The following is a 25,487-nucleotide window of genomic DNA, read 5'->3' on the forward strand; positions in this document are numbered from 1 at the left end:
GACTGATTTTGCCTTCCCTCAGTCTTGGTTGTCTTTGAGAGCATAATGACAATGAAGTGTAAGGTGATTGGTATGTTTGTTAATTGCCATTTGGTCCCTTGTAAGTTATAAGTGACCTGTATAAACCTCATATTCTATCAGTTGATGGTGATGGTGTACTGCATCTGGTGCAGCCTCCTGTTGAGCCAGACCAACATGCAGTTGTGAGTACTCTTAATACTCCACAGATTATATGAGTTTACAGTAGAACAGCAATGTTGTTTATTTCTTTACTGCAGGAAAATAATGAAGAAACATTGACAGCTGTTACAGAGGAGGAAGCAACAGAGACACTTTATGAGGTGTACATCTTTTAATACTTTGTGTACAGGAAACACAGGTGACCAATAAAGCCAGTTGAACAAAACATCTGTTTATTCTTCTTTCAACATGTTGAGGTGATGGGTCAAAAGAAATGATTGTGACATATGGTGTCTCTGACTGCGCTTCCATCTTGTATGTCCGTGGGAGGGTCAGGATGTTCATGGTTTGGATCACTGCTGATGTTTGGTTCAGAAGGACAGTGTTCTCCTCTAATTGTGGCAATGTTGTGAAGAATCACACATGCCACAATAATGTCACATGCCCTTTCTGGGGTGACCCTGAGTCCTTGCAGGCACTGGAACCGGGCCTTAAGCATTCCGATAGTCATTTCAATTCTGGCTCTTGTCCTGCAATGAGCCAGATTATATCGCTGCTGTGGGCCCGGTTCAGGGTCAGGGTAAGGGGTAAGCAAATAGGGTAAACATGGATACCCCCTATCACCAAGCAAGTAGCCAGTGAACTCTCCTAAGACAGAAGGATACACTTCAGTTCAAATGTCCCTGAAGCAATTGGTCTTTATATATTTTAAAGTATTCTCAACTCACCATGTCCAAATTTTGTGCTCAGTGTACATTCACGGAATATTTGTGAGTCATGGACAGAGCCTGGCCAAATGCTACAGGGAACTATGTACCTGTACATTAATGCTGTGGAAAGACTTCCTGTTCACATAGTCTCCTTCATTTACTGAAGGGGCAATGATTGGAATGTGAGTGCCATCTATACAGCCAATCACGCCTGGGAACCCTGAAAATGAAATTTTGTTATCAATTATAACTCCCAAAAATTTGTTTTCACTCACATTATCAATTGGTACACCTTCAATGATAATTGGTAATTCTATATTATATTTTAAATTACCAAAAAACATTGCTTTAGTTTTATTTATATTTAATGATAATTTATTTATGTCCATCCATTTTTTTATTAATTTTAGCTCCCTGTTTACAGTCATTACAAGATCAGTATAATCATCGCTACTGAAAAATATGTTGGTGTCATCTGCGAACAGTATGAGTTTAAGTACTTGAGAAACATCAAAAATATCATTTATGTATACATTGAAAAGTTTTGGTCCCAACACTGACCCTTGGGGAACACCACATGTAATACCAAGTTTCTCTGAATGGTAATGCCTTATGCTAACATATTGTTCCCAACCTGTTAGGTAACTTTTTAACCAGTTACCAGCTTTCCCTCGAATACCATATCTTTCCAATTTATCCAGTAAAATTGAGTGATTGATTGTGTCGAAGGCCTTTTTGAGGTCAACAAAAATACCAACTGCATATTTATTTTTATCCAGTGCATCAGTAATTTCTTCTACTGCCTCAATTATCGCCATTGAAGTGGTTCTTTGCGTTCTGAAACCATACTGACCAACATTTATTATTTGATGTTTTTCAAGGAATTTTTCTAATCTTGAATTAAAAAGTTTTTCTAGAATTTTTGAGAATTGAGGCAGTAGAGAAATAGGCCTATAATTGGTAAAACTGTGTTTGTCATTACTTTTATATAGTGGTATTACTTTCGCAATTTTCATTTTTTTTGGAAAACAACCGGACTGAAATGATAAATTACAGATATATGTTAAGGGACTAGCAATATTCAGAATAACCTGTTTAACTACAGACATATTTATGTCATGATAATCCATTGAAGACTTACTTTTACATTTTAATGTGATATTTATTACTTCTTGCTCATTTGTAGCTGAGAGGAACAGTGAAAAGGGATTTGATTTTATATTACTGATATTTTCATTTTTATGACACGGGATGTCCGCTGCTAGTTCAGGGCCAACATTTATGAAGAATTTATTGAACCCATCGACAATATTACTCATGTTGTGATTTTCACCATTTGCATCAGTAAAATATTCAGGATATGATGTTCCAGAAGATCCTTGTTTAATTAAGTTGTTTAACACATCCTAAGTTCCTTTTATATTGTTTTTATTTTCATATAATCTTCTTCTATAATAAAGTTGTTTGCTCGTTCTTATAATATCAGTCAATTTATTTCTATATGCTTTATATCTTTGTTCCACTTCTTTTGTTTTTACTTTGATAAACTGTTTATACAGATTGTTTTTCTTTTTGCAAGCATTAATAATTCCTTTTGTGAGCCAAGGACTTTTTATCTTTTTTTTCTTTGTCATGTGTTCGTTTACAGGACAATGTTTATTGTACCACATAGTAAAAATATCTAGAAAATTATCATAAGCCTTGTCCACATCTGACTCTTCATACACCGAACTCCAATCTTGTTGTGCTAAATCGAAATTGAAGGCATGAATTGCTTCTTCATTTATTGTTCGCTTTGCTATCATGATCTTGGTATCTATTTTTTTTAAATCACAGTCACACAAAGTAAAAACTGGTAAGTGGTCAGTTATATCACAGACAAGCAGACCACTATTAATTTGGAAATCCATGACATTAGTAAAAATGTTGTCAATAATAGTGGCGCTATGTGAAGTTATTCTGCTTGGCTTTGTTATTGTTGGATATAGTGATAAGCTGTACATCGTGTCAGTAAAGTCATCAATGGCTTTTAACCTTGTTGGATTTAGCAAATCAATGTTAAAATCACCACAGATAAATAGTAATTTTTGGTTCACCGAAGCAAACGTTTTTTCTATCCATTCATTAAAAGTGTCAATACTTGAACTGGGTGTCCGATATATGCAACTTATTATAACATTTCTCTTTTTTTCATTCATAATCTCAATAGTCAAACATTCCAAAATTCCATCAATAGCCATAGACATAGTTGTTACAACATTATATTTTATAGAGTTATGAACATATATAGCAACCCCGCCGCCCGCCTTATTTAATCTATTCATGTATTTTAAATCATATCCATTCAAACAAAAATCTATTCCTTTATCGACATTGAACCAAGTTTCAGTGATGGCTATAACACTAAAGGGGCGAGAAAATTGTTGCAAATAGTCCTTAATGAAATCAAAATTAGAGTACATACTTCTGCTGTTAAAGTGAATTAATGAGAGCTTCCCGTCTAGGTTAATTTCTTTTTCATATTGTTCCTGAGTGAAATAATTACAATTTTTAACAAAAGAAGAGAGAAAGTTACTTTCAGAATCTATTTCTGGATCTATTATATTATGCTCCTTATATTCACAATCTAGATCAATTACTTTCTGTTGAAGAACTAATTTCAACGTGTCCATGTCATTTCCTGGTGTAATTGATACATTGGTGTCAGTTATACTTGTCCAGATCCTCCATGTTCCTCACTATCAGTACTTTTGCCTCTTCTGGTGTCCCGTTTAGCTTAATGAAAATCTTACAGTTTGTTACCCATGTATGTTGTATTTTACTGTTCTTCTTCAGTTGCCTTGCCTTCCTCGCGATGTCTGCGTTTTTTCGTGTCAGATGCTCATTAATGAAAACGTCCGTGCCTTTCAGTTTGCGTCCTTGTTTCAGCAGTGCGACCTTGTTCTTCCGATTGACAAATCTCATAATGATGGCCGGCAGTCTGTCACTCCTCCTGGGCAGTGAGTGACATGCTTCTATGTGCTCCAGGTCCATCTCTATCCCCTTGCTTTGGAGGAAGGACGCCACATGTTGCTCTACCGAGCGGGTCTCCTCGTCGCTGGGCTCCCCGACGTTCCCGGCCACCGCGCGCGCGTACGAGCGCGGCTTGATTTTAATACCGCTGATGACCACGTCGTTCGTACGGGTGTACTGCTCCAGCTCATCCACCCGCCGCTCGAGATCCATGATCCGTCTGTCCTTCTCGGCATTTTGGAGGCGTAGCTGTTTTACCTCCTCCAGAAGCCCCAGAAGCAGCTCCTGCTGTGCCCTGACTGCGGCCACGTCTCCGCACAGCGCTCCGAGGGAGGTTTTAATGTCCTCAACCTCCTCTGGTGTTGGGCCTTTCTTGGGTGGCATACTGAAGCGAGAGCACGAGGCGGCCACCACGAGGGACCCGGAAGCGGAATTTCTGATGATGGCGCCTGGCTAGGCCTGCTGGCTGATGGTGGAGCCTGGCTGTGGCCTGCTGGCTGTGGCCTGCTGGCTGATGGTGGAGCCTGGCTGTGGCCTACTGGCTGATGGTGGAGCCTGGCTGTGGCCTGCTGGCTGATGGTGGAGCCTGGCTGTGGCCTGCTGGCTGTGGCCTGCTGGCTGATGGTGGAGCCTGGCTGGGTCTGCTGGCTGTGGCCTGCTGGCTGATGGTGGAGCCTGGCTGTGGCCTGCTGGCTGATGGTGGAGCCTGGCTGGGTCTGCTGGCTGTGGCCTACTGGCTGATGGTGGAGCCTGGCTGGGTCTGCTGGCTGTGGCCTGCTGGCTGATGGTGGAGCCTGGCTGGGTCTGCTGGCTGTGGCCTGCTGGCTGATGGTGGAGCCTGGCTGGGTCTGCTGGATGTGGCCTACTGGCTGATGGTGGAGCCTGGCTGGGTCTGCTGGCTGTGGCCTGCTGGCTGTTCAAATCAGCACAAACGTAGCATGCTTTGTTTCTTAATGTAGAAATTAAATTCAGCTTTTAAATGTATAAATTAAATGGTTATGAAATTGCAGGAGGTGGAGCCCGGAGCACTGCAGGCTCCTGTTTCTGCTTGCTCTCGATGGGTATGGGTGTGTATGTCTGCGGGTGTGCCTGGAGGATGGAGCTCGGCCACCTGCAGGCCTGAGGGGTATGGCCCTGCGGAGGGACTGGCCACACCCGAAGCCACACACCTGCCGCTGATCAGGGCTCGTCGGGGGAGCTACTTAGGAGAGTCTTGGAGCTCCCACCGACGCGGGATCATTGAGTTATCTTACCAAGTCAGTGTGTGTTAGCTTAGGTCTGTGCTGTGCGTATATGCCCGCCGAGGGTTAGTGTTGACGGCTGCGTCTCTGGTTTCCCTACAGGAGGAGTGGTCCGGAGAGGCAGCACGCACGGGGGTGCGGAAACACAACAGCGGGGAGCACAAGCACAGATATCGGAGGGAAGCACGCACACGGGGTTCGAGGGAGCAACGGGGAGTTATTGTATTTACAGCCTTTTCACTGTAAATAAAGAGCACTGTTTGCATCGCAAAGTCTGCGTTTTGGGTCCTCCTTTCCCCACATCCCCACGGTCTGCCAGCCAGACCGTGACAACGTCAGACACATAAAAACCAAAATTTCCAGAAGCCTCGCAGTTTTGAACAAAGTGAAACAATTCCTTGATAAAGCACTACACATACTTACTTACTGTGGCGCCCTGCAGAGAGCAAAACCTCTTAAATGGGAGTAAGGGTAAGCACTTCGTACTCTGTACTGTACCCTGGTTCTTCCATATCTTACATATTGTGTGGAATTGTGGGGAAATACATATAAAAATACAACTAATCCATTAGTCACAGTACAGAAACGAGCACTGCGTATTATTCACAAGGCTGGTTATCTAGATCATACTCACAAATTCTTTCTTCAGGCAAAGTTACTTAAATTCCAGGATCTGGTTAATTACAATACATCCATAATTTTGTATAAAGCTTTTACTAAACTTTTACCGGCAAATTTACAAACTAGATTTGAAATTCGAGAAAAGGTTTATAAGGTTGGAGAATTCAAATTACCCTGATCTCTTCCAGTAAATGGGGGGTGAATTTGGATTTAAGAAATATTTGGATTCAGTCGACTCTGGCTATTGTAAATACATTTTAGTCGATCCAAAACACATACTGGGAAATCAGAGAGAACACATTCAGAAGTTTTGTATAAAACATTAAGAGATGAATTCATGAAAATGTGTTTTGTTTCAGTTTGTTGTACTTCCAGTATTTGTAAAAAATAATGTACATGAAGAATATTATCTGCCTTGTGTATGAGAAACTGTAAATAAAATATTTGTTTCACAAATTCAAAACTAACTTTGTGTCACGGCTGGCGGAGGGAGCCGTGTGGTGTGGAGGAAAAGGAGGACCCAAAATGCAGCAAACTGATGATACGAGTGACGTTTATTTACAGGGTGGTAGTGGCAAAAACAGGCAATGAAGCATGAGTAATTACAAACGGAAACCTAAACTGGGAGAAACTAAGTGACAAACCTGGGACCATACAAAAGGGGTGCGGGGCAGAGAGACGCAGAGACAGGAACACCATAGAACGCAGACGAGCCGACAACGAACACAGACCGACACCCACTATATATACACACACACAAGGTAATCAGGTAATCGCACACAGGAGGGAAGAACAGCTGATCTGAATACACATGATGACTGGAGGACACAAGCTGAACACAATGACAACAGACACAGACTTTCAGAACAAACCAGGAAATCTAGAACCCGAACCGGACACAAGGGGGGAGGACACAGAATAACTAGAACAGAGGGAAATAATCACAAAACACAAAACGCTGGGTCAACGACCCAGGACCATGACACTTTGTCTCCAAACCTTCTGTCAGAGACTGAACGTCCAAAAGTTTTAGAGACTTTAGACCTCTTATCTTTCCATGTTAACTTGAGCTACAATCCTCTATACTCACAGTCAAAATATGAGACACCGTGTCAAGCTCGTGTTGTCACAGTCTACGTCTCACTGTGTTTCTTGATTTATTTTTTCCGAATATGTTTTACAAATAGAAAAACTCAATGTATCGACAACCGCTGCACATGTGAGATAAATCCACAGATACATAAATCATCAAGCATCTTGTGGCCTGTCTGTTAGAGAGAGAGAGTATGAGTGTGTGTCTTTGTCACAATTGTATTTGATGATGAGGGCGGGAAGCTGCAATAATGGCCCCCAGGAGCCCAGATGGGGCTCCCCCAGACGAAGGCTGAGAATCACGGAGAACCACAGGCCAGGGGCAGCTGACTCCACTAGTGGCCGACCATCCCTTTGTACGAGCCTGTCCCAGGCGCCCAAGAACACCTGCCTCCATGACCATGTCCCGCAGGACCCAGGCCATGCACGATCACACACAGGCTAGTCATTCAAAACAACTTTTCTCTGTCGTCTCTTTTTCTTTATAAACTGGTGGTGTTGCCACAGTAGAGTGTCTCGTGGTTTGTGGGCTCATCTAAAGGTAAGCACCGAGCAAACTTTAATGTGAGTTCAGTTAATCTTGAGTTTAGCTCCTGAATGAGGTCTTCTGCTGCTCTCCTCGGTATTTGTTCACAGTTTATTGTGAACACATTGAGAGAAGAGTGTTTGGAGAAAAACACCAACTAATCATTAGCTCAACACGCTGGGAGAAGTTGAGCGTTTGCTCGCAGAAAGTTGGAGCAGAAAAGTCTTTTCTGCTGCAGTATCAGGGTCACAATAAACTTTATTGTCCAGCTGCTGTGGATGAACACAAGCGTGGAATTCAATTAATGAATTGATTATATTCATTTCTCTGATTCCTAACAAGGATAAGGACATGACAGGATGTGGGGAATATAGACCAATGTGAAATTGAAAACTGAAAACTATTGTGCTGATGAAAATAATCATTACAGTTGGTTAGTTTGGGGTGTGAAACTGGAACTTTGTGGTTTCAGTTAGTATCAAAACAAATGAAAGAAAAATCATTTTCTTCTAAACATTTGTTGGAGAATTCTTATTGTAAAAAGTGAAAGTTATACAATCTGTAAAGGAGAATTAATTGGATGAGATTTTTGGAAAATTTATCAAAACTCTTAGTTGCCTCCACATTGCAGCTGCAGGCTTATTGTTAAGTAGTTGAATGTGGTTTTAACCAAGAAATATGTAAGATCTAATGTCTTCATAGAGACAGAATGCCATAGAATTACAGGCAGTTTGAATGCCTGTAATTATCAGGCTGTACTCAAGCCCATTAATTAAATCTGAAAACTGTGCTGAGACTCCAAACCCAAGTACCCTCCTGGGAAATTATGGCTACACTTGGATCTGCTGATAGAGAAGTGAGTCAGTGTAACCTTTATTAAATCAGGCAAAACTACACATACTTACTTACTGTGGCGCCCTGCAGAGAGCAAAACCTCTTAAATAAATGGGAGTAAGGGTAAGCTGAAGCCATCTGATGTTTATGTTCATGAATATAACACACTGACACATTTTGACTTTGTTTTTATTGTTTGTTAAATTACTTTTAAATCTCTAGTTTCGTTTAAGAACCATCTAGTCCAGCAGGTGGCGGTAATGCACCTTAAAGCTCTAACCGCCAAAGAAAAACCCCAAAAGAAGAAGAAGCCGCGGAGTTCCCGCTTTATTGCGTTTGTGTTTTAGTTTATTTTTCTTCCTCATCTAAAGTGAAGCACTAAGGTAACTTTGATCTGAGTTCAGTCAATCTTGAATTTAGCTCCTGAGTGAAGTTTTCTGTTGCTCTCCTCGGTCTCTGTTGTCAGTTATTTGTGAACCAGTTGAAAGAAAAAGCCTCTACATCAAGTCAAGCTGCTATAAACTAATTTACAAGAAAATATTAACAAATGCTAATGAAACACAGAGAAGAAAACAGTGTTATTATTAGAAGAAAGCTTTTAAATTAGCTAAGTGTAATCAGAGTTTCTATTATTTTATTAGTCTGTTACTAAGCGCTAGTTAGCATCTCTGTCACTGTGTGGCACCTGCATAGTTTTTGAATGCAGCGTGCTATCCAAGCTAGCTAGCTAGCTAATGCCAGCCATCATCAATATAAGGTCACTTCCAGCGCCAAAAAATCCAAATATGTTGGCGGTAAAAGTGCTATAATGAAATCAATTTAAAAGAAAGGTAAAAATAAATGTATTCCTGGCTAAAACACAGCTGCCTTTGTCTTATCAGCGCAAAGTTGTGTCAGCCCACAGGGCATGTGATTGTAAAAACTGGCCTCACTCTGAGAGGCCTGTTGTTAGAATCATTTCAAAGATAATTTGATAAATTCTGATCAGTATTCAGTAAATGAGCCTGATTAACTGTTAGCAAAATAATAATGATAGACCAGAGATACCAGAGATTCATTTTTAAAACAAATACAGCCTCGAACCCTAAGAGGGGATCTGTGTTTTAAAAGTACTCCAGAGTTTTTAAAATAGAATAGAATAGTCTTTTATTGTCTTTGTACATATTCAACTAAATTGTGGGTGCTCCACACCAACTGTGCATGGAAAACAATATAAATAGTAAGACAGTAAGAATAAATAACATATAAGAGGAGTATATACAAAGAGGAGGAAGGCACACATTAGAGAACAGGTTGCAGAATGCTTGAAAGTAGTGCAGTGGCACTACGGCACACCTGATCATTTCTCACGGCACACGTATATATGCCGCGGCACAGTGGTTGGGAAACACTGTACTCTCCATTGTAATCCATTGATTGTTCTGTTTTCGTTCTTTGCCAGGGCCTTTTTTAAAGAGGAATTGCTCTCCTGGTACTGGTGTGCCATACTGCTGAATTTGGTATCGGTGCTCAAACCTTTGTATGTTTTAAACAAGTTGCCCACCCAGGAGAGCTAAAATTTGTTGTTTGTGCTCTCAGATGAACATATGAGACACTTTGACTCTTCAGTGCAGTGTGGAGCCTAACAAAGTTCTGTTTTGTGTCCCAGCTGATCAGCAGGAGGAGAAGAGTCTGACGGAGCAGCAGGGGAACATTTAAGCTACGTGGACTCAGCTCAGCCACTGCAGAGAAAACAATGAGTTCGACAAAGAAGGTGACAGATACTAGTGTTAAGAAATACTCCATTAACCCTTTAAGGCCTATTGGAGCAGGAATGCTCCGTTTTGCAAGTGTGTAAGTTCATCTCTGAATGTTTGTAAAGCATTCCCACGATGGAACATATATGGAGCGACTGCCTCTTCTCTCCCCCTCCCTCTCCTGCTGCTACTTCAGTCATGAAACTGATTAATGATCAGCTGATCGGCTTTTCTGTCGCGAGTCCGTCTCTCTTGTTTGTTTATTGCCCACTTTGCGCCAGAAAGAGGAAACCAGCAGCTGAACAACAGCAGCACGTTTAACCTTGATAAGCTGTTGTTAGAATTTATTTAATATTACTTTCTACACCAGGATCCTTTTCTAGCTGACGGCTGGTAACTGTGCAGGGGCGGATCTAGCAAAGTTTAGCCAGGGGGGCCGATAGGGCATTAAAAATGGTAAATGGTAAATGGCCTGCATTTGTATAGCGCTTTTCTAGTCCTTAAGGACCCCAAAGCGCTTTACACTACATTCAGTCATTCACCCATTCACACACTGACGATAGCAAGCTACATTGTAGCCACAGCTGCCCTGGGGCGCACTGACAGAGGCGTCCTTAACAGGGAAAAGGTGGGCACCAAGACATACTTTTCTTTCTTATTCTCATTTAAAATGTCTAGCTTTTATTAAATAATTATCTGAATCTTACACCCAAAGTTTTAATCTGATGTAAAATGCATAGAAGTCCATGACTGTATATAGTAATTATTAAGTCTAATATACCCTAGTAAGCTATAGTACTTTTCCTTTGGGAAGGCACCATCTGTGCAGTCTGCAGTTCTGTTGAAGAAAGATGTTGAATCTATTTAATTATTCTTGAAAAATAATTGATTTCTGTGAATCTTTTTTCACACTGCATCAAATTAAAGTTGATTATGTTGATTAAGCATCATGAGGTGGAGGGTGGGTGATTCCCTATCTATTTTTTTTTTAGAGTTTTAGAGCCCTATTATTTAGGTTACTTACTCTTTAAAATACCAGAATAGGGAGGATGGAGTAGGATTAAGTGTATTAGATTGATCACTATTAGTGAACTATGAAATATTTGGGTGCTGTGTATTTTTTGCATACAGGTATAACAGAATAGCTTTAGTGTTTTGTTTTTTAACTTGAGTATGAACTTATACAAAAGCAGCAAGATATTTTAAAAAAAACAGTTCTGTTGATTAAAAAATACACTATATCGGATTCATATCGATATCGGCAGATATCCAAATTTATGGTATCGGTATCGGACATAAAAAAGTGGTATCGTGCCATCTCTAGTAAAAATATAAACATAAGCTCTGACAAACTTGGTTCTATGGTAGGTCTTAAAGGGGTAAAAGATGAAGTACTGATATATATTTTATGCAAAACTAACTGAACCTTGTGCTATATTAATGTAATGTAATATTCATGTAATAATACAATGCCTACATTGTAGAGGGTGACTTTGCCTCTAAAGAGGAAAATGGGCAGGGAAGAGGTTAAAGTGGGATTCAGCAGGATTCAACCCTAAAATCAGCTGTAGTGGCTCAGTGTGGGGAAAAGAGTCACAGCTCACAATCATTTCTGTTGAGAGCTCCAGTCGATGTTCTTAATGTACAGGCTGTGATCAGCTGACCTGCTGCTCTCTGTGGATGTACACAACTGAATTCAACCAGATGTCTGCAGATGTTTCATGAGTTGTCCTGGCTGATTTCCATCCTCTACACCAGGGGTGTCAAACTCAACTGCACAGGGAGCAAAACTCAAGGCACACTTTAGGTCGCGGGCCAAACAAGATAAACATTTATTGAACACACTAAAACCATGTTTTTAAATAGAAATATGAATAAAAACAGACAAGAATATTATTCCAGAATAAATAAACTTAAAAAATCAACTTTAACTTTAAATGTTTTGATCTTCATAAAAATATATCCTGTCAAAATTATGCAAGTTAGAAATATGAACATGCTGCAAAAAACCCCAGAAAAATAAATGAAAACATACACAAGGTTGGAGCTGCATGTAGACGGAGCTGGGGCATTGCTGCAGGAATGGAACTAATAAACTGTGCAGGCCATTCAGTGTCGTACTTTGCCTTGAGTGTACCATTACACTGCAGCTCCATCTGAATCTGCACAGGTGCAGTTTCCACGTAAAGAAGAAGCTTGAAATTCTCTTTTTGTGCTTCACAGTCACCAAAGCGCCGCGAACTCAGTGCGCTCAGTTTATCAGCAAAGTGCGCCGACTTGGTTCAACATTACTTGGCAACAGGGAAAGTGAGACAGGTTGCACTGGTGCATTTGTGACAGCTTCACTTGAAATGCCTTCACTGCATCATACATGTCATGTCCATTGTTAAATCTCCCAATTCTTTTGATCTTTGGGCTGAAGGAAGGACAATACTCGGTGTATAAATGCTCAATCAACAATCTTTTATTCCATACAATTCAACACTTTTGAGCATAAACCATCCGGAGGGGAGATGAGCGCGGGAGGGTGTCCGCCTGATCTCGAAGCGTCTGAGTGTTTCTCACATTCTTATAGCTTCAGCCTCCCTCCACCTAGTCATAAAACCTAAACATTCACATTCTTTCTCTCTTACGGCGCCTAAGTGACGGCCTTGGCTCCCTGTTTTATCTCCTCCTGATGAGATGGGGCAGAAAACCTCTCCGGTATGCTCTGTTCTCTTCTAATCAGACAAATAAGGCCATGACTCTCTGAAAACAGTATTTTTATACCTCAGCAGTATAATGCATCATAAATGGACACTCTGGTGACAGTGGCAGAGAAAAGGACATTAAAGAAACTGATGGACATTATGAACAATGCTGAGCATCCTCTGCACACGGCCATAAACAACCAGAAGAGTCTGTTCAGTGACAGGTTGCTTCTCCCAAAGACAAGAACTAACAGACTTAAAAACTCCTTTGTCCCACACGCCATCAGACTGTTTAACTCCTCTCTGGAGGGGAGAGGGAGGGGAAACAGGAGGACAAAGGAGGGGGGAACAACTAAGCTGTAGTGCCTCTTCACTTCACTGTGCAATACCTTTTGTGCAATACTTTTGTAAATAGTCAACAGTGCAATAGACCTCAATACTTGAAATGTGCAATTCACTTGTATTTTTATTTTTTGTTCCTATTTATTCTATTTATCCCCTTCGTATATTTTATTTATATTGTCTCTGTATTTATATATATGTGTGTGTGTGTGTGTGTGTGTGTGTGTGTGTGTGTGTGTGTGTGTATATATATATATATATATATAATATTCTGTAACTCTGTAACTTCTGTCGGTGCTGTGCTTTTTTGGAAATCGAATTTCCCAGAGGAACCCACCCGAGGGATTAATAAAGTTCTATCTAATCTAATCTAAAACAATATCACTCATTCACAATAAATCAGCAGTCTAATGTAATACAAATCAGTTTAATAACTGTAATAGTTGTCACCTTCTTCGAAGTCAGGAGAATAATGCAAACTAAAACTACGTAATAATTTCACTATCTTTAATTAGGGGTATAACGTGGCATAAGATAATATAATAATCTCACACCATGAACTGACAGATTTCCTTGCTGAGCTCAAAAACTATTGAGAACTTTTTCCCAACTCAGCCAACGGAACTCTGTATGATAAGGATGTCACCAAACTCTGAATCATAGAAGGATGAAATTGATGGTGATTTAAACCTTTAAACTCAGATAAAATTTACGGTTTGTGTTACAGTGATTGTTACATGCTCCATTTATAGGACTTTACCACACAGCCTGGTGTATGATGCAGGATTGGATTTCATGTGTTACTGTTTAGGCTCAAATCAATTTGATCTTTGAAGCCCGCAGTGATGAAATAACTCCCCTCAAATGACTTAAACCAAAAGTAACAAGCCTGTGTTGAAAATGTAAGGAGTAGAAAATACAGATTTTTTTTTTTTTTTTAATGTAGCGAGTAAAAGTAAAAAAAAACGTCAGGTTACAGTCAGACTCTGACATCATCCTTCACTGAACCAAGCTAGTAACTGTTACATTTGATTTATTATTATCGAATAAATTAGACAATTATAGAAATATATAATAGGAAACAAACAGGAAATGTAAAAAAGTACAGACCTGGTAAACATTTATTACTATGAGTGTGTTAGCATTAATATTTGTGTACAAGCAGGAGAGATGGGCATGATTTTAGAGTGTTTGAACAATGATTAATTATCTTTAACACCAGGTTGGATGTAATGTGTTACTACTACCAGTAGGTGGGGATAAGAGACCTTTAAGGTGTTTGGTGCCACACTCCACCTTCAGGTTTAAAACTAGTGTTAATGGAGGGAGTTTGAAGCTTCAGTTTGTTTAATGACTGCATTTCACTCACTGCCTCTGTTTGTATCTCTGTCACTGCAGGACCAACGTGGACCGAGAAGTCAGCGCTCTCAGGAGGCCGACAAACCTCACAGAAGAAAAAGAGAGAAAAAAAACACCTGTGACGAGTGTGGGAAGGATTTTACTTTGAAGTCTAAACTAAAACAACATCAGCTCATCCACACTGGAGAGAGACCGTTCAGCTGTGACTTGTGTGGAAAGTCGTTTGCCTGGAAGAAAGCCCTGAAAAGACACCAAGTCGTCCACAGTGGAGTTAAAGCTTACAGCTGTGATCAGTGTGGCAGAGCTTTTACTCACAGTAGCAGTTTACAGAGTCATCTAGTTACCCACTCTGGAGTTAAGGCATACAGCTGTGACATCTGTGGAAAAACCTTCAGCCGGCTAGGGTACCGAAATATACACCTACGCATTCACTCCGGAGAAGATGTGTACTGGTGTGATCAGTGTGGCAAATACTTTACAACAGACGCACACTTACAAAGCCACATGTTTACCCACACTGAGGAGAGACCTTATCAATGTGACCTGTGTGAGAAGACTTTTAAAACTCCACAGTACCTGAGACAACACCAACAGATCCACACCAGAAAGAGACTCTACAAGTGCAGTTACTGTGAGGTTTGTATTTTTATTTTTATCTTGTAAGTTCAGTCTGACTGTTTGGAACAAGTGTGCTCATTAAATGGTGTTAGCATGTTAGCACTTCTACTGCACCGAAGAGTAGCTCTGAGCCATTATTCAGGTTTTCATTTCAGTTATAAGTTTCGTTTACACGATCATGAAAAACTAAAAATGCTGAAAATTGCAATGTTGCTGTTATTTAATCTTCAGGCACCTTCGTGGTATATCATGGTGTTATTATTTCTGCATAAATGGCCTCATTCCTCTGTCAGGTGTAAATGGAATAAAATAAAACAAATTAAGTACAAAACCAAACCATTCAGTAATCTTCTCTTATGGTTAACAAAGTTGTATCGTTACGTAATGGTAGGGCTGGGCCATATCATACCGTTCACTGTAATACCGGTATAATGTTGGGCAACGACAAGAAAATGAAATATCGCGATAGAATATGGGTAAAACGCGCATGCAACAGTGCCTTTGTTTTCATACGCACATGGCGAAAAAGGCACGGCGGCGACGGAGAATGACAAGGGCGAAAGCGAATCGTTGAATGAAACGGATGAACCAGAATTGGTTTGTAAAAATGCTGCAACGACAGTGGTGTGGAACTGGTTTAGCTTTCGTCCGTCAGATACACAACAAAGCACTATTTTTGGTAGAGCATGCCAGCAGACCGTCGTTATTACCGTTTTTTTTGGTAAATACAGCACACTTAAAATCAAACCTTTGATTTTTCTGAAAATCGACAGTGCCCCTTATAATCCCGTGTGCCTTATGTTTGGATTCTGGTTTGTGTTTACTGACTTCGAAACAATTTTATGTGGTACACGGCGCTCGAAAATCTGTCAAATGTTTTAGTACGACTTTGCTAAGCTACGAACCCGCACCACTTGATGGATTGTCAGCAGTGTTGCCAACTCCTCAGTAAGGAAAATCGCTATTGGTTGTCGCTAGAAGTCGCTAAATGATGTCATCGCCTAATTTGCATAATTGGTCATGCTAATGTAATTCTAACCTACGCTGTTGGAGAGAGAAATAACATTGTGGAAGAGACATAAAGTCAGTAAAAAACGTCTTAAATGCATTTAGAATTTATTTAGAACTACAAATTAAATTTCTTCTAGCAATTATTGTTTTTTTAATGTCACAATTCCAACCCTTTATCCGTCCTTGGCTTGGACGGCAAAAGTGACCCGAAACAGGCACTCTGGTGGAGTTACTTTGTGTTTTTGTGTGTTCATAAGTAGTTTTAAACTTTGTGGTCCACAAAACAACATAACAGTAAAAGAAGAACTGACTGACAGTCAGTGCGGGAGCCCTGCCCTGAAACCAGCTGGGGGAGGACTATCCTCCGCCTGTGAACGCTTTTGCACGGGCGAGGTGCCCACCGCAGCACCCGCTGCTCATTGAGAGTAAGAGCGATACGCGCTTTCACGTTAAAAAGTTGTCATAAATAAGTCTCTAATAACGCCAGAAAAAGTTGCCAGATTTGTTGCTAGTCGCGTTTTAGGAAAAAAAGTCGCTAAGGGGGTCTGAAAACTCGCTAAATATAGCAACAAAGTCGCTAAGTTAGCAACACTGATTGTCGGAGCATTACGGCTGTCGTAGGCAGGAGCCTCGCGGAGTGATACGTACGGTGCTTCAACATAATATTACCGTATTGTGTGTGTATAAGCTCTTTTAAAGTTTTGTGGATATTATACATGGTTATGCTGAGGATATGTCGGCCAATTTCCACTGGAAATGCCTTTTGGTTAAACTGTCAGCGAGGAATTTGCACTGTTACATTTTTATATAACTTTAATGTAAAAAACAGCTGCTTGTTTAAGTGAAAATACATTGATGGGGTTTTTTGCACTAATAAAATTGTGGAGTTGTAAAGTATTTTCTCTAGTGTCAATTATATCGTCAGTTATATCGTTATCGCAATTTTCAAATCTATATTGTGATAAATATTTTTGGTCATATCGCCCTGCTCTACGTAATGGTATTGTAGTATTGTAGCTGTAGTATCATTGCTTCCTTATAGCTTTAGTACTTTTAAACATTAGTGTTAAAATACCCATTTAATGTTATAATTGCAGTGTCATTGGGGGTAATAGTGTTTTTCTTGTATCCCGGTCAGCTCAGTGTTATAACTGCACAATTACAGTGTTATTAATGCAGTATTAAATCAGTATTATTGCAGTGTTACAGTAGTTTACCATGGGTACCCTAAAAACAGTAGTATGGTAGTACTTAAGTGTAAGTCAGATGTTACTGTAATATTAAATAAGTATTGCTGTAGTATTATGGTGGTAGTATTGTAGTTATTGTAGCCCAGTAAACTGAGTGTGTTAATTGAAACAGTAAAATGTAATTGGACGTCTGCAGAGATGCTCTTTATTTCAGGCAACTTTCAGGATAAAAGTGTTGAAGGACTGACTTACACTGTCTTTGTGTCTTTGTTTAGAAGCAGAGCGACACAGATGGATCCACTTCTCAACCCTGTCATCGCTGTGGTGGTGGGAAAGACTTTCGTTGTGACATCTGTGGAAAAACTTTCAGTCTGCAAGCCGGCCTAAAAATACATCAACGTAAACACACTGGAGACAAACTGAAATACTGCAAAGAATGTGGGAGAAGCTTCCCCACATCAGGTGATTTAAAACGACATGAACTCTTTCACAGTGGGGTCAAAAAGCACCTCTGTGATCAGTGTGGGTCATCCTTCACCACTGCAGGTCACCTTAAAAGACACAAACGAGTCCACACAGGAGCGAAACCATACAAGTGCAGACACTGTGACAAAAGCTTCTCACAGTCAGGTAGTCGTAACGAGCATGAACGTACACACATGGAAGGAAACTACAGCTGTGAGCAGTGTGACAAGAGCTTCAGTAATCTCAGTTCATACTCTGCACACAAACGATCCCACGTTACTAATAAACTGTTTCACTGTTACCAATGTGCCAAAACATTCACTTCATCATCTGCTCTGTGCAAACATCAGCGCGATCACGCAGGGCTGAAGTCGTTCCCATCACAGGATCAGAGTGAATCTGAAGAGAGAGAGACATCCTCTGGTTTCAGAGTCCAACTTAAAACCCTGGAGATCAGGCTCCACAGAGTTCAGGTCGGCTCTCCTTAAGTTTAAGTTAAAGTTCAAATGAGGCTGTGAATCAAACTGTTCCTGTAGTTCAATGTTAATCTTTATAAATTGTTCTTCTTCTGTTTGTGTTCAGTTGTTACCTTTTTTTTCAGTGGTTGGAGTTAAAATCAGTTTCCTGTTCTCAAGTTTTTATTGAATGTATTTTATTAAAGTTCTTAAATGAAGTTAAAATGATGTTAAATAAAGAATTGTTTGAACGACAAAGATTTTGAGCCATGATGTCATTTCCTGTATTTCAGAGTAAAGACTGAAGTGACAAATGGAAACATGTTTACAGTCATGGAATAAACACTGATGGGTCATCTGTAGGAAGTACTATTGCTGACCTGACAGACTCGACCTTGTTTACAAAGAAAGAAAGGAACTGATGACATGTGTCAGCAGAGGCTTTCAGGGTTGTTTAGAGTAGAGCTGATAGTCTTAAAGAACACGGCGATTATGACAATTTAACACAATGATCTGAGAAACATTCTTTTAACATTTCAAAAGAAACCTGCAATTTGTCTTTCTTCCACTTTCACTCTGCTCTCCTACACTGACGCCTGACTGTTCGGGTGGATCTTCTTTATAAAAGTGGAGGAGAAGAGAGCAGCGGCGGGGTGGAGCGCGAGCTTTAAACTCATGCACAAGAGAAACAGGTTTGTGATGAGAGAACACTGAATCCCACATTTCCAAATATAAAACAGATAAACCATATGATAACACCAGGTCAAGAGTGACTGATGAACACTGAGAAAACCTCCAACCATCAAATCAATTTGAGCTTAAACAGAAACACATGAAAGGTAATCTTGTTTTTTTATATTAATCACCAGAGGTTGTTGCATAACAAGAGAGAATGGAGCCAGCTAAGAGGAGGATGTCCTCCCCTGTGTGGGAACATTTTGATCTTATTCCTCCCAACAAGGTATGTAAATTTCCACAGAAGATGTATTTTCATGATACTGATGGTGCAATACAATTTATGTTAAGCTGTCTTGACTTTTGTACAAGGTGAAGTGTTTACTATGTGCCAGGGAGCTGGGATATAACAACAACACCTCATCCATGCTTAGGCACTACAGAGCTTTGCATGAGAATAAGAGGAACACCGACTGTGGAGCAAGACCAGGTGAGCCATCAAATGCAATGATAATATAGGATGCAGTAATGTTACTAAATGATATAACAATATTATACAACTGTAATAAGTTACGTGTGTGATATTTATATTTGTGCTTTGTTTTTGTTGTCTTTCCTCAGGAGAACAATCTCAAATAGATGAAGACCTGGTTAGCATGGTGATTGAGGACTCCCAGCCATTTAGCATTGTGGAGGACAAAGGATTTAAAAGATTTGTTAAATCATTAAATCCTAGCTATGTTCTCCCCACTAAAAAGGTCATAAAAGCAGTGAAAATTTAGTTTTTACAGAATAAAATGTGGGCAGGACTGAGGCTCAAAGCCTCAGTGTGTAGCTGTCCATACCTCAACGTTACAAAAGCACAACCACTGTCCACACCCCAACCACACCTCACCTCACAGTAAATGATCATTTCCATTTTAAGCATTTCCAAATAATCATTTTCCATACTGCCAGTATAAATATACACAGTATACTGGATCACTACAATATAGATGTTTTACACACTCCTTTTGTTGTTGACATTTACAGGCTGTGTGCAAAAGGCCACACTCTTCAAATTCATGCCAACTAATATTTTTACGTCCAGTAGATGTCCTACTAGAGCAAATGAAGCTTCAAGAAGCTTTGCGCTGGGGTGAACCAATTGGATGAAAAGCTTCAGTGCTTCATGAAGCTTCATCTGCCCATCACTAGATTTCAGCCCTGCGTGATCGCGCTGATGTTTGCACAGAGCAGATGATGAAGTGAATGTTTTGGCACAGTGGTAACAGTGAAACAGTTTATTAGTAACGTGGGATCGTTTGTGTGCAGAGTATGAACTGAGATTACTGAAGCTCTTGTCACACTGCTCACAGCTGTAGTTTCCTTCCATGTGTGTACGTTCATGCTCGTTACGATGACCTGAACGTGAGAAGCTTTTGTCACAGTGTCTGCACTTGTATGGTTTCTCTCCTGTGTGGACTCGTTTGTGTGTTTTAAGGTCACCTGCAGATGACCCACACTGATCACAGAGGTGCTTTTTGACCCCACTGTGAAAGAGTTCATGTCGTTTTAAGTCACCTGATGTGGGGAAGCTTCTCCCACATTCTTTGCAGTATTTCAGTTTGTCTCCAGTGTGTTTACGTTGATGTATTTTTAGGCCGGCTTGCTAACTGAAAGTTTTTCCACAGATGTCACAACGAAAGTCTTTCCCACCACCACAGCGATGACAGGGTTGAGAAGTGGATCCATCTGTGTCGCTCTGCTTCTAAACAAAGACACAAAGACAGTGTAAGTCAGTCCTTCAACACTTTTATCCTGGAAGTCGCCTGAAATAATTGAAATCCATTTCGTAACCATTTCTCTTAACAGGTGCCATTTATGGTCCTTATACACACACAATACGGTAATATTACGTTGAAGCACAGTACGTATTACTACGCGAGGCTCCTCGGTAGCCGTAATGCTCCGACAATGCATCAAGCGGTGCAGCTCCGTAGCTCACCAAAGTCGTACTAAAACATTTTTTGACAGATTGCTGAGCGCTGTGTACCACATAAAATCGGTTCGCGGTGATCAAGCACAACCAGAATTCATACAAAAGGCGCGCTGTCAAGTTTTGAGAGAATGAAAGGATTTTAGGCAGCCTAAAATCCGTTAGCATGGTTAGCTCGTTAACACGTTGACGCTGTCCAGCCCCACGCACAGGGCGATGCGCAGTAACTCGTTAACAGAGATTTGCTGTGTTCATCTTGTCGTTGCCTGCAGGTGAAGCGATGGGGGAGGAGGGGGAGTTGTGTTCAGTGAAGGAGAGAGGCGAGGTCGAGTAAAGTTGCATAAAGACAAAAGTGGACGAAAGAGCGACAAACTTATGGCTCCACAACTATATTGATATAAAGGATATTGTCACATGTTACATCTCGTATAAAAATATATCGATATTTTTTAAAAACTCGATATATCGCCCAACCCTATCTATCTCAGCCCCGCCTGTCGGGTTATCATATAGCCCGACGGGCGAGGCTGAGATAGATTTTTGTCGCCCGACCGCAGATATTGCAAACTCCGGGACGTCGGGCTAGCGATTTTGCGAGCCCTGAATAGTAATAAATGTTTACCAGGTCTGCACTTTTTTATATTTCCTGTTGCTGTTTCCTATTATATATTTCTATAATTGTCTAATATATTCAATAATAATAAATCAAATCTAACAGTTACAGGGTTCATACGCCTTTTTCAGGGTCAAATTCAAGCACTTTTTAAGCACTTTCAAGGTCCCTTTTCAAGCTTTTCCAGCCCCCGTGCCAAAAAAAGAAAAGAATGCATGTTTCAATTAGCATCACCTCAGTAAGACCATGTGAAAAGACACCTTAGCTCCCCTTTTGTTAGGACATAGAAAAACACACCTTATACACATAGTAGGGGTGGGCGATATAAACGATATACGATGATATAAATTTGGCCAACGATAGAGATTTTGACTATACCGCTCTATCGCGACAGCGCAAGTTGATGATGTCATCAAGCTGCGGCTGTTTTGGTCGAAAGCATCGCAGCGGCTACAACCATTATCATCTGCAAATTATGGCAGGCGGCAGTCATAGCAAAGAGATGAAGCACTTTTTAAATATGGGGAAAGCCAAAAACTGCGCTTCCTCCACTTCCTAACATTGAATCATTAATGTTGAATTCTCTCACATCTGTTCTATTCCCATATTGTTGCAGTATATTAATGACTAACCTCGTATTGTGGATGAATAATCTCAGTTGTTCTCCTGACTGAAGTTTGCCTAGGGTTGCCAACTCCCTGAAAAATAAATAAGGGACACCTCGTGGCCAGGGCCGGGCAACCCAGTTGTCTTCACCCTTCCCAGTGTGGTAGCTCTTTTTTTGTGTGTGTGAAATTATTTTTTAACCATTTGACTTGAATTTGATTTAAGCAGATGCATATTCTTTGTGATATGACCATATGGGAAACAAATGATCATTTAGCCATTTATTTTTAGCTCAAAATGACAACATTAACACAGTAAAACAGGTCTCTTTCTTAAACAGAAGCCTGTCATGCTTAACTTTTGAGAATATAAGTAAATCTTTCTTTAAAAGAACTCTGTCCTGCTTAACTTAAAATTATATAAATTAATAGAAAGCAATAGAACGAAAAATATTCTTGTAACAGTGCACATATAGTGCATTTAGTACAATTGGCTTCAGTTGAGGTATTATTTCAGCTTTTCTAATGCTAATCAGCTGCTCCTGTTTGTAAACCCACTTGTTCCCATGATTACGCATCATAACTCATCATCATTATTCATCTATGTATTACTTTTATGTATTATTCATCTATTTGTTGTAATCATCCATCCTTGCAGTTGTTTATTACACAAAATAAATGATATTATCACACTTCTGGCCACATAGCGCTGATATTCACCGCACATGCCCATATTAACCTTAACCAGAGGGTTTAAACAACAAACCAGTGTTTACATACCATATCTGCTTCTGCCGTGGCCTGGTGGACAAAAAATTGGTAAAGGGTTCCCCGAGCTTTCACGCCCCTCATGTTCTTCTTGTGCCCACCACTAGAAGCATGCCTATGGAAAAAGTGCGCCGGCACACAGTGCAGTGCGCTTTATAGGTGTTATCGTGCACTTTCCCAGCCAGGTGTTTTCCTTTTCCCAGTCCTCCCTGTACTTTTGCAGCCTTTTTTCTTTTCTTTCTCTGAGGGGAACAAACATTGCTGCTCTAACGCTGGGCTTACACTGTGCGATTTTTGGCCCATTTTGAGCCGATTTTTGAGTCGTGCGACCGATTTGGTGATCGGCCCGATTTTGGCCTTCATCGTGCATCGTGTAGTATACGTGGGGTAACGAGAAGCGATTAACACCTCACGACCAGCTCCCGATCATCAATCGCTCGTGAGGGTGTCACCACAGCCGCTCACACTGCTCATGCGCAAACACGTAAACATCGGTGAAAAAGACGGCGCAGCACGGCTGTGCAGCGTGTGATCTGGACACAAGTGATGGAGGCACTTGTAGAACTTTGGAAAGCTCATCCGAGCCTTTTCGATGTAGCATCACAAAATTATCACGACCACAACAACCGTGAAAATAGTTGGATTTACACTGCTGCTCAATCATAGCTGCCTGATCATGTTTTTCATTAGCAATTTAGCAAAGTTGATGGTGGTGGTGTGTCTGTGTGAGTGAAAGACAGAGAGAGCGAGCGACAGATTTTCTGTTATAACCTTCATGTTATGTTGGCACAGTGTGAGCTCTCAGGTTGCATCAGAGCATCGGGCCGTATAGTGTGAGACCTGCATCGTGACCTGCAAACTTCTAATCCCTGCGAGTCAATCGTGCAGTTTGAGCAAGAGCTGAATAACGTGACTGAAAAAAATCGCAGTGTCTGCCCAGCTTTAGGTGTACTGTCATCCGAGACGTGCACCGCAGTGTCGGCGTTTGTTTCCCTGTTGGCCATGCTTGTTGTTGTGGTCATCTGTTGTCTTCCGGTATTTTCTCCGCAAGCGACCTTTCCTCGACCAATGAGATAATCTGAATTGTCATACTCGAATTGTCATAAGTGTGCTGTCAGCTCATTGGTCACAAAGCAGGAGAGGGGCTGGGAATTATGTTTTCAAACAAAGCGTTAATTCCATTAACATTTATAGACTACTTTTGATTCTCACTGTATTACGGGACAAAGTGCGTCCCTTATTAGCTCAATACGGGACGTGTACTTTTGTTTCTAAATACGGGACGATTCCGTTTTTTAAGGGATGGTTGGCAACCCTAAGTTTGCCCCATGTATAGCATCCTGCTATGCGATTGCATTTGTCCCTGACCACCAGAATCCCTCACGTTAACTTTTATCGAGTGGAAAAAAAGTTGGCGTTCATCCTCCAGCTTCACTGTGCTAATGTTATGCTAACATAGCTGTGTTGCTAGCAATCACGTAGCACAACATTATATACCAGGTAGTCCAACTTCAGTAACCCTGCAAACGCCACTGCTGTTTAGTTTTCTGTCTTCATTTATGTTGGTAGTGGTAGCAGAGCTGTACGTTTTAATTAGTTTCATTAATCTCTCAGTCAGAACATGGTATGAAATGTTTAGGTGGAAACTAGCGAGCTAACTTCCTGCTAACTTGTAACTCCGTTAAATTCAATAACTTCTGTTTTCATGGATGCCTGGATGTTAAACTTAATTGTTACACCTGGTAAAGCAGCAACGCTGATGATTTTATTAAAGATGAAAGAATTTAGACCGTTTTTAACTCTCAGTGTTCGTTTGACTTTGGGACTTGAAGCAGACGGAGTTTTGGACCCAGATTGCTCCGCGAAGCTCCTCACCACGGCAGCCGTAATGCTCTGACGATCCATCAAAACATTTTCTAACAGATTTCTGCACACCAAAATTGGTTCGAGGTCAGTAAGCACAACCAGAATTCATACATAAGGCACACTCTTGATTTTTGAGAAAATTAAAGGATTTTAAGTGTGCCTTATAGTGTAGAAAATACGTTATACAGAAGAAAAGAATATATCGCGATATATATCGTTACGCACGTGCTTCAAATTATACCGCGATATGGATTTTAGGCCATATCGCCCAGCCCTAATACATAGTGTATAAACTCAAAATACACATTTCACTTAAAAATTAAGATGTGAAAATGTGAACAAATCAACTTGTTAGAGATATTCTTCTCCTCTTGAAAAAAAAATGAAAAATAAAGAAATAAGTCTTCTCATCAGATATTGATGCTTCTTTCCTGTGTGACAAAAAATAGGAGACAGATGTTTGTTTGTTTGTTTGTTTTTTAAGTTAATTCCCAATAAAACTGTTTCATTGCTAACTACATTGCTGTCTGTATTATTGCTGAAGTCCTAAATGATCATCTTTAAAGTGTTTGTGCTAATAACATCAAGTCAGACAGGCATGGAGAACAGCACTGACTGTTTAAGTAGTTTAATGTGTAGGTGCTGGTGATAAACACATTTTGAATGAAAGCCGGGGAACTTTGGTAGCACAGAAACAAGTGGCTATTCTTTGTGACCATATAGATCAGTCCCTCATATTACCATTATTTCACCCAAAGGCACAAATTAATACTCAAAAGAGCTGCAGCAATACACACAAATATAAACAGTACTTGGTGACAACTTTGCTTTTCACAGCATATTCCATAATAGCGCTGCCATACTGCATCACACTCAGTGCATTTCAATCATTTCTCCAGC

At 40.4% G+C, this 25,487-nt stretch overlaps 1 protein-coding gene across 1 annotated transcript in view; it reads left to right on the forward strand.

Moving 5' to 3' along the window:
- The window catches only part of LOC146661782 (uncharacterized), a 517,204-nt gene that overhangs the window by 177,387 nt on the left and 314,330 nt on the right, over positions 1-25,487 (forward strand). Inside the window, exon 3 of the mRNA XM_085418261.1 lies at positions 14,383-14,979. Within this exon, the coding sequence (XP_085274387.1) occupies positions 14,383-14,979 (597 nt within the window). The remainder of the gene's footprint in view (positions 1-14,382; positions 14,980-25,487) is intronic.

This window comes from Rhamphochromis longiceps, linkage group LG9 (assembly GCF_057381845.1).
Source record: "Rhamphochromis longiceps isolate RC_006_pf linkage group LG9, R_longiceps_female_GT1.1, whole genome shotgun sequence".
NCBI lineage: Eukaryota > Metazoa > Chordata > Actinopteri > Cichliformes > Cichlidae > Rhamphochromis > Rhamphochromis longiceps.